General features: G+C 34.8%; 1 protein-coding gene across 3 annotated transcripts in view; it reads left to right on the forward strand.

Moving 5' to 3' along the window:
• Positions 1–3,932: 3,932 nt before the first annotated feature.
• The window catches only part of LOC145944374 (EGFR adapter protein), a 60,137-nt gene continuing 43,485 nt past the window's right edge, over positions 3,933–20,584 (forward strand). Inside the window, exons 1-3 of one of the 3 annotated variants that reach the window (XM_083052658.1) lie at positions 3,933–4,554; positions 5,597–5,924; positions 11,903–11,983. In XM_083052658.1, coding sequence (XP_082908784.1) covers positions 5,877–5,924; positions 11,903–11,983 — 129 coding nt within the window. In that variant the 5' untranslated portion in view covers positions 3,933–4,554; positions 5,597–5,876. Of the gene's footprint in view, positions 4,555–5,272; positions 5,925–6,130; positions 6,268–11,902; positions 11,984–20,584 lie in introns of those variants that run through there. The other 2 variants (XM_083052659.1, XM_083052660.1) reach the window with 2 other exon arrangements.

Raw genomic sequence — 20,584 nt, forward strand, 5'->3', positions numbered from 1 at the left:
TATCTATTATTTTGTCGAAAAAATAGATAAATTATATATTTATCAGGACATAAGTCTATCGCATATATGATTATTTTTTTATATCGATTTAAGTTATATTTTTTCGCAATTATCTCAAATTTATTCCAACCATTTCCAATAAACATTTTTTAAATATCAGTCATACATTTCGTGTCTCAAGGCTTTTTGTATCAATTGCTGACGATAATCTATCGCCTACATGTCTTTACAAAGTTAATTCGAGCTAATAGACCTTGACATCACTTATATGGTGGACAACGCGTGAAAAAAATTCTTTGAATAAAATTGGGACAACATATCAATGATTTTGAAAGAACATGTCATCGCGTAGGATGACATAATATATTGAATGTAAAGCGCGCTATTGAAGTTTCTTATGTCGTCTATACGTTTATGTATCAATTCATTAATTCATGAATCGCTATAATATTGCTTTCTCACAGTTTGAAAGTCTGAAATATCTATTTGTAAAAAAGATGAAAATTATTTTGATATTATTTTTCCAATTTATTTCTTTGCTCCATTCGTATTTTGCTTCGTTAGCTTCTACGATCTGATTCTCTTACGATCAACGAGTGTCTATTCTAACATAAAGTTTAATTGTCTCTCTTGAACTTCATCGATTTTCTAGAAATTATGTCACTTTTTATCATGTTAATATACTATTAATCATTGGCCTGCGCTGTTTGATATTCGATATACTAAAAGAAACGTGACAATGGACGAATCGTAATAAAAAGAAAACGTGCTTTAATATATATGCATCAATTTTTCTCAAGTCTTTCTTCTTCTCTCTTTGCTGTTAACTTATATATTCTCTCATCTTCGTATGCCACTACAACTGTACTCTTTTAAGTGACAGAAGATAAATTATTAATGTACCGCGTTTCTTTGCAACTCGATGAATTGTTTTCTGCATTTTTTGTTTGCGACAAGAGCTTACAGAATGAAAAAAATCAACATGATTTAGTGATCGCCATTCACAAAAATTATATTAACATTTTTTTCTCTCAGTTTACAAAGAATATATATGATAATAATGCAAATTTTTTTTTACAATTAATTTATAAAAAATACACTTAATTTTTTTTTTCAAGAATAATCCTTAATTCAATGTCGCTTTCGACATTCTATAAAACTGTAAAATTATTGGTCTATGGTCACAATCAATTAACTTGCAAATATGCACCAGATATATATTATCGACCAAAGGTTGCGCTTTTCATCACGATCAGAGTTGATCGTCATACGATCTCATCAAATATTGCCTTTATATCGTCTCGTAGCTCGAATGCAGTGTTTTTCGATCGTTCACTCTCAATTAAGTATGCAACTCTTTCCCTTTCCCTCTGTCTTTTCTCGCTAAAAGAGTATTGCCAGTATATCACAAGAAATGTGGTAAAATTAAAATTAAAAAAAATGAAAGAGGGGGAAGAGAAAGACGTTGGACGTCCTTTATTTCGCTGCATAAGCGTGCCTTGGTTCAGGCATTAACCCCTTCCCCACTATCTCTCTCCTTTCTCTTTTCCTCGCACGTCTCGTGCACCGCAAGCTATAGTCATCGGATTCTCTTTTAGGGACCGTGCTAAGACTGCCAGATGAAAGTATATAACCGGTTCGCAGCTGCAGCCAGACTGGAGACTGGCCGATGTGCAACCGGCAACCACATACATCCCATGGCACACACCATGGCGCCAGGTACGGATTCGTTATCCGTGATTGTAAGACAGGACACGTACAATCATCTTCTTTCGATATATCTCGATTTCCTTAATCGTTTCCTTTAATAGTTTCCGTATAGTTAGGAGAAACAACGATCAAATCTATTTTTTAAAGTCAAGAGAATGATTCAGTCAAGGTATTATATATGAACCTCTAAATATACATAACAGGTGGCAAGTATATTTCTACCATATACTTCTACCATAAACTTCAGAGGATTCATCCCAATGATTTTACCATTTCATAGCGTGGGGATTTTATTAGCAAATCCCTTTAACTCTTTCATTGCTACTAGACATAGTTTCGAATGTCTCTGTTACGATTGGCCCATTTCACTGAAATATTTATAATCATAAATGATGTAAATCAAAGGCTGAATAATTGATTGTGCGTTTAGAAACAAAACGCGCATTACAATGTACTTTTTAAATCTTTTATGTTACGCGCTTCTCACGTAGGAATATATATAATTTATTACGACAATATTATGACGTGTAAATAACATGTAGGGTGTAAAGTTTATTCGAATTGCACTTGATAGTCGTGCATATAATTTAACTAGATCGTTTAAAAAAATGAACGGATAAATGTGAAAGAAATTCACAAATCATGCATGAGACTATGATTAGAATGCAAACTATCTGTCATAAAAAAATGCAATGCGAAACAACCATAGTATAGAATGTGGCCAGCAGTTGGTTAAAAAAGAGTTACATTATGTTGATTTTAGTCAATTTTTTAATGTATAAAAAATTTAATCTGAATATTTTAATTAATACATAGAACTATCAATGCTTTGTGATTTTTTCAAGCAAAAATTGGCTAAATATTATTAGATGTAACTTTATTTTTTGCTAATTTTGTAAATTATATTTAAATTCTATTAATATAACAGTCGCGATGGATAAGCGTGCCAAAATATCAAAAGGTACAAAAATAATTATATATAGCATTGCTCAGTTTAATGATCACCATAAACATGAAGCGCGCTTGATCTTCCGTGACGGAATAAGGCGCGTCCTCTGACAGGATGTTGTATCAAAGACTGCATTCCAAAATTCACTGCCCGTACTGGAAATCTATAATATACGTAACGTATATTACAGATTTCCGGTATTGGCAGTGAATTTTAAAACAAAAATTGAAATAGAACATATAACGATTCGCTAGTGTGAACGGAGATCAATCGTAATCATCGAATATTTAAAAAACGCACGAATAAGGACTAATAACATTTTTCCATTTATTGAAATCAAACAAAAAATTTTTAAGCCATTCATAATCTTCCAACGTTTTTGAAAGAAAATTTCAAAAACATATGTTATTTGACAGATAGGTACGTTTAAACGACAGTGTTCTTTCCACTTTTACTGAAACGTGTTTTAGCAACGATTTTAAATTAAATAAAATTAATTTCTGCGATAATTGAGTAATTATGAAAAAATAATATTAAATAATTTATTAATTAAATTTTCGATAAATATGTTAGATTTATGTAAACGCGATTTAAAATGGCAATTAGCTTCATTTATAGCAATATTAATTGATGATGAATTGATGATGAATGAAATAATTACAGAGTAATGGAGGAGAAAAAAATCACAATTAAAAATTTTTTACTCGCTAATATCAAGGATACATTATTGTATTCGACGCATAAACTAAAACATTTGATAAAATGACAGCGTATGAGAGAGAAAGAGCGAAAGAGAGAAAGAGAGAGAGAACGAATCGAAGTACAAAGATGCCTGAAGCAGTCGGAAGATGTGAAGAGGTAATGTCGCCCAGGTGCTCGACCGGCCTCTGCCAAACTCGGCTTCGCCCCCTCTTTTCTTCTCTCTTTCTTTCTCTCTCTCTCTCTCTCTCTCTCTCTCTCTCTCTCTCTCTCTCTCTCTCTCTCTCTCTCTCTCTCTCTCTCTCTCTCTCTCTCTTTCGATTATTTTCTCTCTCTTTGTCTCTTTCTTTCGATTATTCTCTTCCTTTGACTTCATACTCACTCGTCACAACGAGTCGGCCAATTTCTCTCTTTTTTTCACATCACGGGGATCCTTCCTAGGATCCTCTACGTCCTTTCCTCTTATCCGTGCGCCATTGGCCATTAGCGACCGCGCCGTGCGTTCGCCGTATCATCGGGCCCCGGCACAGTAAAGGGACCTCTTACCGGGTCCTTCGGGCCAGTCGCGCGTTCACCGGTGCTTCGGCTTCCTCGCGTTCCAAACGATGATCGTCTCCATTGCGCGGACCATATGATTTTATCGAGTGACGCATATTTCTACGGTGACTCTCTATCTGTGAATGTATCACGTGGTGATAAGAGAATACAATGCGTGATTGAAAATCTCGTCGTTGTCGTAGCACTATATCGCCATGCTTCTAATAATTGTTTTAATTAATTAATTACTGTTAACTGTACACCGTTACACGATCGCACAAATTAAATTCATGCATTTTCATCGGATTCCTTGTCATGGAGTCCATCGGACAAACGACTCGTCAATTCAATCGCGCGATGAGAGAGATGACATTTCAGATGCATGTGCTACGGTGATTTATCGATAGTTGGCCCAGAAATATGACGCGATTGTTGTAGATTGAATCGTGATTTTGAAAGGATTGATCTCTCGACCTTGAAATATTGGATCGTCCAATGAATGATAGTGTCCATCGCACGTTTTTTGTTTTTTTCTAAAAAATTGTGTCGCGCGCAATTCCGTATATTGAGTGAATTTTTTAACATTACTCGTTTTTACAATTGAAAAATGTTCGTGACATGTGTGATAGCGTACGAGGACGTAGCACTCAAATAAAATGGTAGTTGCAACAGTTTTCTCGTGAAACTCTGAAACAGAAAATCAAAGTAACTTTACTCAAGTAATATCTGAAAGCTCTATTTTAAAATTGATGTAGGTTCGTTCGTAATATCAGCATTATACTCCAAACAAACCTTCGTAAATATTTAATTGGCTTGCTTTTCGGAAATTGAAAAAAATATATCATAGAAAAAGATGTGCCTTTTACGGGCTTGTTTTATGTACTATGTTATTTCTTCTATATCTATATGGTGGGACTGTGAATGTTCAGTTGCGTGCAACTGATGCAAATTTCAACAATTCGAGCAGTTATTTTTCAAAATATGTCGTTTGTTAAAATTGATTGTGTTTGATAATTAATTGATAATTATGTTCTTCTTACTATACAATATATAGGATTAGCTTGTAATAGTGAAGCAGAGTTATAAAAGTAATCTTTATTTTTATCTATCTTTTTGTAGCAGTAAACATTCTCTTATTTAACTGCAAAGTATAGTCTTAAAAGAACATTAATATAACGCTGTCAATATGTGAAATTACGTATTTAGTTATACTGCAAGTTTTTAGTAAAAATATTAAGGAACAATTTAGTTAAATAATGCTAAAGTTTATACTTTGTTTCTTTTTGCATTTTTTTTTAGCTGAGTTTCAATTTAAAATAAATGATAAATTAATATTGATTGTCACTTATTTAATTTAAATATATTCTCCAGCGCATAACAAAATTCTTTCGTTTCTTTACACATACTTGCGTTTGAATTGGTTGACGATATAAAGGAGTTGGAACTTTAGCTGCAAATGTCATGCCGACTATCATTAACGTCCAAAGGTCGACCGGTCTTTATTTTTTCTCCAACCGACGAGAAATACCTTATTTTAATCGTGTCTGAAAAATATAGCTTTAGGGCACTAAAATACATATCGATTTAATTCTATAATAATCAAATCAAATTATAATTAATATATCCGTTTTAAAACGTTAAAAATTTCTTGTTGGCGTTATCGACGTTTGACGAATTTTTTTTTGTCGATGGATTGTGAAGCCGGGCGCTTAAACTTGAAAAGGATTATATTGGAAATTTTTCCTGGATGCATCGTTCGTGATTTTTTTCGAAAAGTGACGGTAGAAATAACGCGATGGTGAAACTTTTCGTATCGCACGGTGTAAAATAAAAAGTGCAGTGAAAATGCATCACAGTGATGTGTAAACTAAAAGAAAAAAGAAAACAGATCCTTTTGTATATTCTACTTCAAGTTTTATCTTGAATGTATTTTGTATTCTTAAGAAAATATAATCGGTGCCGATCAGATGGGAAGTGATGTATGCTTATTATGGCAGAAACGTTCTCGAAGAGATTCATCGCAGCTAAGGTGAATTTTATCATGATTCATTAATCGTAGTTAAGGTACTTATAAGATAAATTCGACGATTGCGATTGCGCGATAACGGGGGGGATAATTGTAATAAATTTTTCAATAACAACAAAAATCAATTAATTTAATAATTATTAGAAAAAGTGACCGTGTATCTGTCTATTAATTTGACGTATCATTTCTACGACAATTGTGTAACAAAGCGAGTGAATACCGAGAAATCATGGAAAAGTATTACATTTCCATGTAGGCTACGAGATGTAAACGTGGCGTACAAGAGGCTTTTAGCTGACTACAGTTATTCGTCCGAGGCCTTTTAAGCGCAAGTCACACAAACGGGGTATGTAATTTTCATGTACGACTCTCTTCCTCTTCTTCTTCCTTTTTCCGATAGACGGCTGGCCGCAACGCTCATATAATACGCACTCGGTCGCATTTTGCACGGAATCTCGCGCAAGTGTGCATCGTCGTATGCATCCGTCTCGTCTCGTCTCGTCTCGTCTCGTTTCGTTTCGTTTCGTGCGAACGTGAAGATGCGAGAATGCACATACATTATAGGGAATCTTTCCTCGCGCTTCCTTTCCGCATTCGTATCCCAAGGAAGCGAACGGATATAAATCTCTGTATTTCACCTCGTTTCTCTGTTCGCGAACTGGCTGTGTTACGTTTAAAATGGTCTCAAACTTGAACAATCAACAAACTGAGAAGAACGATTCGAATATTATACTTTGAGATTTTTTATATTTTCAGGAGAAAAAAATTGTATAGATTTTGAAATAAATCGATGTCCTGTGATTTCGAAAATATTAGCATTGTATGACATCTATATCAGAAGATATTTTATCAATTTAATAAATGTCCATTTTTAAATGTCACACAGTATTATATATATAGTATATTATATATACTATTGCAATGTATATAACATGGTTTATTAATTTGAGATACTTCAATTTTATGGATTTGAAATTTTACTTGATTGACATTTGTATAGGAGAGAGTAAATAACAGAGTGTCGCATCAATATCGTATACACATACATATACATCTCTGTATCAAATTTTATCGCGATTGATGTTTCATCATATTTTATTTCTCTTTGAAACGTTCTGATTTTTTCTTTTATATTACTCAACGTATATGCGTCGATTCTGTTGAAACACGAAATATGGAAAATTAATTTCGATTCGAGTATAGGTAAAGTGAAAATGTTTTCGTTTCAAATTATTTTGCTTCATTAACGTATCGATATCGATATCGATATCGATATAGTCCATCGGAAACGCTCCATTTTTTTCATTCGATAAACTTCCAAAGATTAAATTTGCATTTAAATTTATTAATTGCGATAACCATGATTATATCATAGATTTCGTTTTAAATTCGGGGATACGGGCGATTATTCCTGTCTTTCTGAACATACACTGACAGCACATTGTACTCGTACAATGCCAACGTAATTTTAAACTCCTCGACGCGCATAGCCGATAGTAAAAGCCGGATTGCGACGGAGATTCATCCACTCAAATAACAAATATTCGATTCCTTCTATCCCGTGTTTACTATTGTTAAAAATCTATGTTTTACCACAGTCTGTTCTTTGACTTTTATTTTTATTTTACCTTAATCCAAAGAGATCAGCTGGTCTAGCAATCGCTTTTTGTAAGATTATTATTTTATTTTCTATTATTTCATTACATCATATGTAACTTTAATTGCCAGTTTGATTGACACAGTTCTAACTTTATTGAAAGAGAGATAATTTTAGAACGGCGTAACCTTTAAGGTGGGGAAATAATCGATAAACTCGTAGGAAACGAATGCACAAATTGAAAATGACGAGTTATTCCTAGGTACTGTCTAATTTAAGAATTTTAGGACGTTCTTTCTGAAATGAACGATGTAATTATCGAAATATATGATCTATATAATCGGGAATCTCTCATCGATTTCCAATCATCGTCGGTCCTCATGAGCGATGACTCGATTCGCGATGGCACACTCGGAATCATTTAAATGCTGCGCACGTTTTACGCAACGTCCTTTCTATCCTGCGTCGGTATTCTCCGTCACGACTCCAGTAACGGAGCGTACGAAAATGTCAACAGTTACAACGTGACCACGCTTGGTAAGCGCGACCAACTATGCAGACTTGCGCGCGGATGCAATTTCGCTCGCGATAACGTAACGAATGCGGCATTATCGCCGCAGAAACTGACACCTCGCCTTGGCCTTTTCCGGCGAGATAAGCCGGAAACCTCTAATAAGAGCTACAAAGCTTTTGTTCAAAGATGCGTAACGCAAACGACTTATATCGATATATCAGTAGGATAAACGCGTATTATAATTGCTCGTATAATTATAAATAATCAACGGAATTTAATTAGAAAGCATTAATTAAAGAATTGAGAAATTATTCTTTTAAACGCTACGTATTACGCTCAGATATTTGCCTTGAAATGTAATAATATTATATAGGCATATAATATATTGACAGAGTTTCTTCTCTCCCAAAATTGCATATAAATTTGCATTTCCGATGGCGTGAAAGTACTCGAATCGCACGAGAGCGATAGTGAACAGTGACACGATATGTTTTGCCTCTGACACGCGATGGTTAATCGATTCTCGTTTCGAGTTCCGAGCATAATTTCGCAAAATTCAACGTTCGGTGAAAGTGATCTCTCGACCATGTGCGATATACACCTCTCACGATATCCCTTCCGCGATATAAACGGATTTACTGTTAAACGGCAATCACCCGTTCGCAGTAAACACACGTATAAAATATTACGGCAGCTGTTGAATGCTATCCTCACAGTATCCATCAAAACATCCGTCAATGTGCCGTTATTTGATAATAATTCGGTAAAGTTGTGACAATCGATTTAATATTTCCAATCAATGTTACAGACTTTGCTAGTAATACAAATATTTAAAATATAAACAAATGTTAAAAAATTGCAAACACATAATTAAAGTAATATGTACACACAAATATAAATATATTAATAATATCCAGTTATTAAATTGCAAAAATACATGACCACCGTACAAGTATATAGGAAAGTTAGTCGCGCGTAAAATACTATGTATTTAAATTTATTTATGAAAAGTTGCAACAGGTGAGATTTTTATTGTTGATAAAATGTGCTCGGCAAAAGAAGAACGGATTATGTCGGTTTCCGCGCAACCGCGATTTGGTTCTTCAACAAAAGTGGAACAAGTGTTCTCGGCCCGGCATTCTGTCGAAATTAGGTACTCCATGGTGCTATAGTGACGAAAATTCCGCCAACGAGCTCGTTAGCCGCTCGTATGCTGCAATTTCCACCAGTGCACGATGAGAGCGCGGAAAGAGTTACGATTATTTTCGTCTGATTTTCTACCGGTTATTGAGCTTCTGCAAAACGGCAAACAATTAACGAAATATGTCATTAAAACGGCGAGTAAGTAGGAATTATTAAAACACTAGAATTCGCGACAAGCAAGGTTGACTATAATTGAGAAAATCAAATCATAGAGAAAGGTAATGTTTTATGTTAAAGAAAACAATTTTTATAATATTTCTTTTTATCTCTTTTTATTTATCGTGCATGCGCAGTCATTATCATAATTAATTTGATTTCGAGAAGAGCATATATGCACACAATATCGAAATATATGATAATCTCGTTTTACATATTAAATCAGAAAATGGATAACAACGTCATTGCATCATCTGGCTTGTACTTACACGCATGTGGAGAAGAGCCTCGTAGCTCAAGCGGGATATAAACGATCGAATAAAATAACCAGTGTATTTCGCCACCGTGAAATATATCGTGGATTTATGGTGCCGTAATAATCGTAACGATCCCTCACATTGGCAGCAGCACCATGCGGCAGCGGCGAGCGTCGTGGAGAAACGGGCTTTTACATTCTTCGATTGTCGTGATCGTTCAATCGATTCGTTTTAACGCTCGTTTTAATGCCCGCAAGATATTAGCACGGCCGATTGCTCGCGTTAGTGGAAATGCGGTAATTGCAATAATAATAGCACTGCTGTTTGCGCCGAATCGAAGTTTTATCACTAAAACTATAGGCTGCAATAAAAGAAATTATATGCACATGCAGGATAATACATCCTGTTTTAATCTAAATAAATGGACGTACGACGTTATAAAATATATATTAAAAAATTTAATTAATTTGAAAATATAAGAAAAGAATGTGTCTAGAGAGAAAGAGAGAAAGATTTATAAAACACTTCTTCTTCGTATATGAGGTAAAATTAATATTTCCAGCAAATACATATACAATAATTAAATGTGATTGTTTTTATTTTATTAAAAATGTTTTATCGGAAAAGAGTATTTTTTTCATCTCGAATATACATATATTGAAATTATTTTGCATCTCTGCTCTTCAATATCGACCTATGAATAGTTAGGGAAAAAAGATAATATCACGTTCAGTATTTATAACAATAACAGCTTATTCCACCCCAATATTTTTATAAAACATCCATTCCCTGTGGAATTCTCTCGGTGGATATTCCAGTCGCTCTTCTGCAGTGGCATAATAATTCAGGAAAATCCCAGCAATTCCGGGAGAAGATCCTCCCAGAGACAAGTTCGATGAAACACAACAATGAGAATTATCCGGGAGGATTAAAACCAGGATTATATTGCGATACGGATCTACCGATCACAAAATGCTGTCAGCTAGAAAACATTCGCAAACGCAAGAATCGCCAGGGAATCGTAAATCATGTGCATTATATTTTCCACCATAGTTTAATTCGTAATTTTCCTTCTATTAAATTTTGCCGCTGTTACGTATTGATTTGTCTCTTTATTACTTTATATTTGAAATTATAACTCTTTCTCATTAGTTGCACATATCTGGCGATTCGATATTCTTTCTGTGGTTTATGGGAAGGAAATATGATTGTTCGCCTTCTATAAACACATAATTGCGTTAGCTACTGTTATTTATTACGTCCCATAGAATCCACCCCTTAGGTTTTTATTTATTGTCGTTGTTTGGAGAGGGTCGCTATTTTTATCGATCATATAATCGTTGTAAGATATATTTGACCAGGAAAGATATATGCTCCCGTACCGAAAATATTACACATATGTAATAGATATATTTCTTAATTAATTGTTACAAACATGAACAACTGTACTTTTTAATTTATGTCTATAATATTGTTGTACGCTTACAAAGTATTTCAAAGTATATTTCGATATAAAGAAACGTAGTCGATAGACATTTTTTTAGAAATCTTAGCAACCTTTCTTTGAATCGAGAGAAAAGTGGTTACCTATCGATCAAGAGTACAAACGAAATTTAGAAAATTTCGTTTTCAAGACGCGCGAGGGTAGAAATGATCGCCAGCCAAATTGGAAGGAAATAGAAGGTCTATGATGACGGAGGGCATCCGTTCCGGGTTCCGGTGTGCGAACGTCCTCGAAACGGAAAAAGGAAATTAAATTCTTGTCGTAGGTTAGGCCGATGTCTGCTTTTATTGTTTTCCAATGTCGTGTGCGTGACGTTATAGTTTTCGTGCTATGTGACTTTGCTGTCTGGCAGCTTCCCGTTGAACCGGGCCGGCGACCCTTCAAACCACAGTTACGTCAACGAGCCGACAATTATTTCTCGGCAAAAGTATAATAGATATAAGAAAGATATATTAGATAAAAAAACGCGAATACGTATAACATCGTTATTAAACACATGAGGATAATATGGGATGGTAATCATGTTTAAAACGAGGGTATTTTAATTATATTTAATATAATATTAATTTTCTATTCGAAAAATTTTAGAATCGTCGTTTTTTTATTATTTAATATTTTTAACACAAAGGTAAATTTTGTCGCTTTTTAATATTTCTAAATTCTTTGAAAAATGTAAAAGTGAAAACTATATGCCTACACGTGAAATTTTTTCTAATCCATCGCTCTAACACGAAATTCTTTCTGTTACAGTACATGGGTTCGTTTCCTGTGGCGATTCCTGACATTGCCAGTCGCGCGGATTTTGTACGATCCCAACTGGAGAGCCTCAGGGTAAGTACTTTCACGTGATCTTGCATACACTAAAAACTGCTTTTAATTTCGCATCATTTCCCGTAAGAATATTATTATTATACGAAGATAGCAAATTATGCGTCTGAAGTGACATTGTTTTCCTTCCGGCTAGTATAGTAAAACCCGCTTCTTCCGGTAATGCGCGGCAAGACGAATTATTCTAGCACGCCTCCTCGCATAATAAGAAGCAATAAGATCCTAGGATAATGGCGTGCAACCATATACCAGCGGTCCCATTTTCGCCTTGTTTGTTTTCCCGTTTTGCATGCATGATGAATCCGCTAGTTTTATATTCAAATTGTATACAAGATGAGCGTGAAACTATATAGATTCCTGCTTACAACTCTTTAAAACATTTAAACATTACTATATATATATTCTTTTTTTCGATCGTGTTTTACATAAGAAAATACTCTGCCAATTTGATACTGATCTCATAATGACATTTCTTTTCTTTTATCTATGATCTTATTTTGCATTTAATCAATGTTTAATAACACTTGCAATCATCGGTAAATACATTTTATAATTAGCTCGAATTGAAATCGAATACCGCATGTGTTGAAGGAATCAAACGGAGTCTTTATGTTAGAGGGAATTATTATTGTAAGCTCTCCGCTATTACTGTAAACCTAGTAATGACTCTCGACCCTGAAGGGATCAGCAAAATTTCGGCTTTGAGTTTCATCGGAGTTGAATATTTGCCTACGAGCGAGAATAACTCTCGTGCTAGGAAGTTCTTACTTAATCTCCGATGTACGTGAAATGCGCGGATGTACGTGTGTGTGGGAAAACATCTGTGTACGTTGTAGCGTTGCTACTTGTGGCACTTTTCCCGCGTGATGCTACTCATATTAAAATGTCCCGTATAGTATATCGTTTTAAAATATTGTCCAAATATTATAACCTTAGGAAAAAAATGGTATGATATTCTTATCATTTTTTCCCCTTTTGTGAATAATTATCGATATACATAATATTATGAAATTATCCATTTTTTTCATATATTGACGGTTTAAATGTTAATTATGTATTTATTAGAAAATATGAAGAAAAGATAAGAAATATGCACATATTATTATTACGCTTCCAATTATAATTGTTAATTGGTCGGCTTCAATGCAGGCTTGAGTTGATCTTGGCAGGGATATTCGGATACCAAGATTCCCCTTGAGTATTACGTGCCATGCTAATTAGGATGCTAATTAATGTATCATCTATACATTCCTGGAAGGACATGCGTCGTGGAAAAGCATACAGGAATAATAAAGCGCTAGCAATCCTGTTCGTTGCCTACATCTTTCGTTACAGAAAAATTGTCACGGATAAAGTAGAATTTGGACATTTATGACTAAAAAAGTTTTTTTGTCTAATATTTAAAGAAAAAGAAATAATTAATTTTTTTTAAATTGATTCCTAAAAATTTGGTAAAATTTCGATACATTCCATATGATTATCGATTATCAATTCTCTTTGTTTATAAATACGATAAATGTAAATTCGTGGCAACGAAATCGGAGGAAATGAGCAATCTCCAATGTAATGAGTCGTAAATTCGACGACTCACTTGCCTTCCTGTGCTCGGCGATCGTTCCCACTCAATGCACATTTTCGTAAATCGTCCCTATTGTTATATTCCATCGTAGAGAAGATCAGACTTTCAAAGAAGGGTTTAGTGTAACATACCGTAAATGCGCGTACATCTCGTCTACGCCCCTACAACATTTATATTTATACGGCTGACGTAAATGAGGCGAAAATCACGCTTCGTTGGTTAAGAGAGGCTTCGTCAGTCGCCTATACTAGTAATCAGTCGGATATCAATATTTTAAATGTTTATTTTGTTATATTACAATTAGCAACATGTAAGATATAAAATTTAGTTAATTTAATTATTTTAATGCGAAATTCAACATATTTATAAGATACATATAGGTATATTAAAACTTACAAGTGATTTTTATTCTTTCTATACGTGCAAGCTCGTTTTTCTAATATAAATAATACATTTGAAATGATTTGTTTACTTTTTTCAGTATTTACGCGTTTTATTTACACATTGGCTGCAAGTAAGAACGTTATTTATCTTTGTCCAGACATAAAATTAATTATCAAGGGAAATTCTGGTATCAGAATATCCTAGCCAAGATCTACTCAAACTAATTAATTTAACAACTAACTCTAATCATGCAAATAATATATCATCCAATAATGCATAATTCACATTTTATATTTTTTGCCGGGTTCATTTTTCCTTAAATTAAATATTGTTAAATTTAAAAATAAATTTCTGCAATTTATATCAGTCTCATACAAAAAATTTATTTATTAAAAATCGATACATTATTTTTCAATAATTCTATGCTTATGATGTAAATAATGAGTGCTCGTAATACCCAGACAAGTGATAATAATAAAGTTTCGTTTATTTGAGTTTAATACCGAACTATTTTTGGTGACTCCAAGTGGGAAGGATTAGTACGCACTTAAAAGGAGAAGAGAGATTGGAAATCAGGAAACGATTAAATTAACGGACGTGCGATTCCTTCTCTTGACTTTTTATTAATCATAAAATCCAAGAATAATAAAATATTAGATAATCATCACGAATAAATCTCTTACGAACGAGGCTAAAAAGCAGTAAAAAAAAACATACAACACACATATACTCTTTTTATTATAATATTTTTACTTTTGAAACTGAAATAAAAAATAATTTGCTATTTTATAATATATTTTTAAATTTGACGCGACATTAATAAAACTTTAGCTCGATTAAATCGAAAAAAGATCAATTTTGCTTATTGTACATGTATATTATTTACATCGCTGAAAATTTCTATAAATCTCTTTATGATTGTTTTTATATATTTTTTAAATTAAATACGAATACTTCAATATTACAAATTTTGTTTGTATAAAACGCCACCTTAAATAAAGAACTGTTCATGATAATGCTTTGAAAATTTTGATATGCATAAAACGGCAGTCCATCGAAACACGCAAGTTGTTTCGTGTGGTTTTTATCATAGTTCGTTTTCCCGCTCAAAGGACACTTTGTTACGGTAAAACGAAAATTTACAGCGGAAACTTTCAAAGGGTCTTTCGAAGCCTTTGTCCCAAGTTTAAATTGAAACGAAATCATTGGATGGCATTTATTTTGAGAGAGTGTTACAAAAAAAGTAGCAGTGCGCGAATTAACGGAAATTTATTTGTCAAAGTCAGAACATTCCCCGCGAACAATTTCGCGGTTCCCTTTAACACGGGATTTCAAGTATCGCGGGTAGGTAGGTTGTCAAAGCTACCTGCTTTAATTGCCAATTATATGAGATGCTTTTACGAGGTGTCATGCAGTGGCCCGCATTTTTTCGCGAGAGATATCCAGCTGAGGCACATTGTACCGACACTATCGTTTAACGGAAATACGTCGTACAAAAAAATTTTCGAAACAGTTCTTTGAAAGTTACGTGTCCTGTGATTTCGAAATATCCTCCATTATTCCTTTTATTTGCCATTGCAAATTGAATTATACAATATTTCTATAAATATATATTTTCAATTTGTATATTTTTCTAGATTGTATTATATCAACTTATTAACGTCATATTTTTTTAATATTTATTAATTACGCTCTTAATTTGTAATAATATAGGAGCGTTAAAGAAATCACGACGCGCTCTTAAAATTCAAAATCAAATCGATAAACCATCGTGAGGAATGTAATTTAGTCGGGAAAAATCCAATAAACGCATTCTACAGCGGCATGATGTGGCATACCTTGGGTTGCTTTTTCTCAGGTTTCTGTGTCTTGCTGAGTTATTAAAGCTATGACAAAGGCACACAGTCGTGTCAAAGAAATACGATCTTGAAGTAGGTAAGAGTACGTGACAACGAACAATCGAAAATTATTTTGACAAAATTCAACAATGATAGGGTATTATTTACGAAATTGAATTTTACATAAATTTACGTATATAGTATTTTAAAGCGACTCGTTAGTCATCAATATCAATCTACTTAAATTACTTGAATATATTTCCTGAAAATTTATTGACGTCGACTTCTTTCTAAAAACAATTCTCAATTATTCGAGCAAGAATCTCGTTGCACACACACAATTTTGTCATTGTATATATTAATAAAGCGAAAGTAAATAATGAGTATACATAAGTACAAATTTGTCACAATAGCCAATGACGTAGAAAGCATCGAGTTCGTTTGCGTGAATTACGACGAATGGGGCAGTTTGTCACAGAGAAGGGCGTCTTTCCACCCTTGACATGTTGACCACCCTATAGACATGTGGAAAGGTCCCGAAACGCACAAGCACGTGCAGGGATATATCGCATACGTGTAGGTATCCATATTGATTTCGGGGACGCGTAGCCGCCGACCTCTTTCACTGATTCTCTCTCTCTCTCTCTCTCTTCCCCCTTCATCCCTCTTTCTCTCTAACTCTCTCTTTCTAGTATTTTATGACGATCCTTTATCACAAAGGTTCAAATAAAGAAAGATGACGAAAGCTTAATCTTTCTTCCTGCTGCGTGCCGACCACGAGGGATCTCTTAACGTCGTTGTTCGCGATTACCACGATTGGCATTGATTTGTGAAAGAGGATTTCGTCGCGAAAACGAGGGGAAGGACAAACGAAATCCAAATGTATGCTTTTAACTCTTTCGCGTTAACCGAAAACGTCCGAAGCGATGAAATCGAAGGACGAAGAACGAAAATCACGTTTAACCGGTACATCTCCGAATTACGATTCAGCACGAAACCGTCGAGCAATTGTGGAAAGTCGATCTATTCGCTCACGTTTCGTTTTCCCATTCATGATAGTGGTGCGACTTGGGCGCACCATTACTTTATCAGACAATCGTGCCGAAGACGATGATCGGAATGAATGTTAACGCCGTGCTACATGTATGTAGGTCAAGTATAATTTGTAGCGAACTGGTTAAGCATTCTGGTTATAAACCACCTGCAGGTAGAGCGTGCAACGAGCGAAACTGGTATAATTTCGACAGGTTCTAATTTCAGCGTGCTACAGGCACGCGAGCAAGATTTTTTTTATATTTATTTGGTATGCAATAATCGGCATAAAGTATCTTTCTTGTAACATCCAGAGCATTTGAGCTCGCCGAAATTATATCAGTTTTGTACATACACACGTCGTCTCTTTATCCCGTTGCAGCTCGCCACCGATCTCTGGTAAGCCCTTTTCGTGGTCGTCCGTTATCAAAAGTACGTCTCTACAGCAGTGGCGAAGAGTCTTACGAGATTGCCGAACACGGTTTAAAACGATAGCCTCTGCCGGTGTACCGGCATTCCCGCAGGTCGTTGAACCTCTTCGTGGTCGTGTGTGCGAACCGTCCTTCTCTCCCTCTCTTTTTCGTTTCTTCAACCGAGACGTGAATGCGTGAGCGTGAGCGCGCGGGCGTGTTGATGACGTAGATGTAAATGCGACGAGAGAAGGCTTTTGGTGTAAGGAGTTTAGCAACGTGGACTCTGTTGACCAAAAAAACCGATGTCTCGTAAATGCAAAAGTGAATTAAATCCATCGACTGAAAGCTTGAAATAAATTCGGTTTAAAAAGCAGAGCCTCCTGCTGAAACCTACAAGTCAATTTACCTTATCACAACGAAATCAATCTTACGGGGATCTATTCTCAATCGTAGATTACAGAGATTACGTATATTGGCGAAAAAAATTCAGAAATTATCATCGAAAAATATTCAGCGCGAATTCGCTCGGCATATATATACATACGTCAATGCAACATCGCCATCGATCGAATGGCAATACGAAGCGGCTTATCTGTCGCTCCTTTTATTACTCTCTCGGGCTCACTTTTACGAGAGGATCCACCAGCCAGACTACCGATGGAGTCTCCGCAGCGCGCCTACGGTTTTTTCTCTCTTTCTCTCTATTCTCGTTTACGGTCTTCTCATATCCCTCGTATTCACATCCTATCCTTTTTTCTTCTCGGCAAACAAGGTTTTTCCAGATGCAGAAAATCGAGAAATATTCGATCCGGGTCAAAGTCAAAGAGCTCTTGTGACCGTTCCAAATATTTTCACACTCGATGTAGTTTCCGCTATTCCTGACAAATGCCTCGATTTTGCTCGACGTAGAATCGTCTTTCCCGATGGATGCTGCTATGAAACAGAACATGCTCATTTAGAGAACAGATTTCTTGCAACACTATATGCAAAGTACTTAGCTTTTAAATTTTTTAACTCTAGGAAGGAAGGAAGCTTAAAAGTTGGAAAACAAATTTTTTTATAAAAGTATTATTTATTTGTTGAAAACACATCCAAATAGTTTGTTTGTTCTTTTTTTTTAAATATTCTAAGCTAAAATTATCTTGTTTATAGACACATAGATCCAATTTAATTGGTTAATTGTTTGTGCTAGTTCTGTCATAACATTATAATAGAGAAGTCTGAAATGAATGCTCCAGTTAAAGTAAGTTTGCAATTTTCTTAAGCGTTCGCTCTTTCAGAATTTGCGCAAATAGATTCGAGTATACGTTTCCGCTATCAAATTTCAACAATTAAAATGTTCCGAAGAAAAAGAAAAATGATTTAATCGCGGGTAAGAAAAAAAATGACTTCCGTATAAACTTTGGCCTAAAGCCTTCTTTATTAGCTACAATAAAGAATAGCCGCGCGATATTGCCTTTCGTCATTGAAATTCATAAATTCTCGGGTAGTCCCTCTATATTAGAGCCCTAAATTCTCGAGAAGTTACTTCAGTTTTGCGGCTACTCCGTCAAGGAATATAAGATCTCTGTAAAACTTTTGATTAGCATAACACCTAAGGAAATATGCAATTTTCGAGATGTTTTTTATCTCGGGAAATTGTGCGCATATGTTTTAGTTATTCTCTCTATAAAAAAAAACATGCCTATTAATGTACGTACATATCTATTGTTTGTCTATATATTTGCAAAAATATTTCAATTTCAAAAATATTTTTCATTTACATGTGTGCATTAATATACGTTGTATAAATTAATGTCATAAAAATAGGGACGAGAGAATTTTAAAATAGTTGTTGCATCGGTTATTGCTGCAACTCTGCATATAATTTTACCACGAAACATGTATTCGATCAATCGCAAAGGCGGGAAAATTGCAGCTCGCCCGCCTTTGTCACTTATTCGCAGCACCAAGTAATTTATATCTTCCTCATCAACGCTATTATCTCGACTACCGGCGCTTCATAGCGAGCGTGCAATAAACTTTGCGGTGCATTTCCATACGGACAGCGGGGATTCTCAGCCGCCCATGTCCGGCTCGGGAATCCTTTTGGCTGTGCGGGGCTTATCCGTCTGTTCATTGTGAACATCAGGCAAGCCGAGCACCACCGGATATTTACAGTCTGCAGTCTACGCGTTATTCCTACTTTAATATCTTGTCATTGCCCCTGACAAACGCGAAAAGAGAAACGATAGGCCGAGGCAAAGAGAGACGGTGATAGTCGGGTTCAGAAGAGCGAAACTTAAAGCTTGAAGCAAATATATAATAGTGCAAAAAATGCACAATTTTTACGTTGTTTTTTAATTTTATAATATTGATTATTTTCTTATTTCTCAGCAATGCAATTTTATATACAAAAATATTGAATCTTTGTAAAAATAAAATTCCCGAATTAAAGAAGAACAGAGGTATACGGTATTGCATAAGAATCCAGAGATATAAAATTGGAAAAATTTTAAATAGTGATCTGTATAGGACAGTTGAATAAAAAAAGAACTACATATTGTAGGAAATTCTAATTGAATTAATTCGCTGAGATTGACGTAATGAGATATACACTGAAATATACGTGAAAGAAATAGATATCTATTTCAAGAGCACGTCAATATCTTGCGGTATTATTTTATCGAATAAAGTAATAATAGCACCGAGTTATAAAAGGTACCCAACGGATATTTTTCAAACAAAGTTTATTTATGAAATTGTATCGATTTACAAACTTGCGAGGATACTGTACTTGCAGAGAAGAAGAGAGAGAGAGAGAGAGAGAGAGAGAGAGAGAGAGAGAGAGAGAGAGAGAGAGAGAGAGATACGTGGAGGTGGATCTATCGCGCAAGAAGGTCTTCTTTCGGAATGGAGATCGAGACGCGATGTCTGTATATTCTTTTTTTCTTCCTTCTCTTCTTTCTCTCTCTCCATCTCTTTTTCGTCTGCTGGACACAAGCCCACCCTTTGAAAGTATTTCAAATGATCTCAAATATTACGGTAAAACTCTCCCGCCGTTGGAGCAGTTCCATTCGTGTCCGTTCTGCCGCACACTTTTCTTCTTCTTGTTTCTCATGCCGGGTAGTCTGTCGAAGAGGAGAAAACTTCTCACACGGTGTTACTCTCGTGCAGTTTCAAGGAAAATGGGGAAACGACGGATGCCGTTCCAATATCGAGAACGAATCACATATGTATGCAATGATACAGATAGCCCTTTCAGACTATGATTTGATTTTACATTGTAGATAATCAATTTTCGACTTTTCCGAAAATGGATGATTTATCAGTGATTGAATTTCAAACAAATAATGGATTAGTAAAATTGGATTTTGCA

The sequence above is a fragment of the Prenolepis imparis genome, unplaced genomic scaffold (assembly GCF_030444845.1).
Source record: "Prenolepis imparis isolate NDT839.2.m4 unplaced genomic scaffold, iyPreImpa1.0 SCAF_13, whole genome shotgun sequence".
Classification (NCBI taxonomy): domain Eukaryota; kingdom Metazoa; phylum Arthropoda; class Insecta; order Hymenoptera; family Formicidae; genus Prenolepis; species Prenolepis imparis.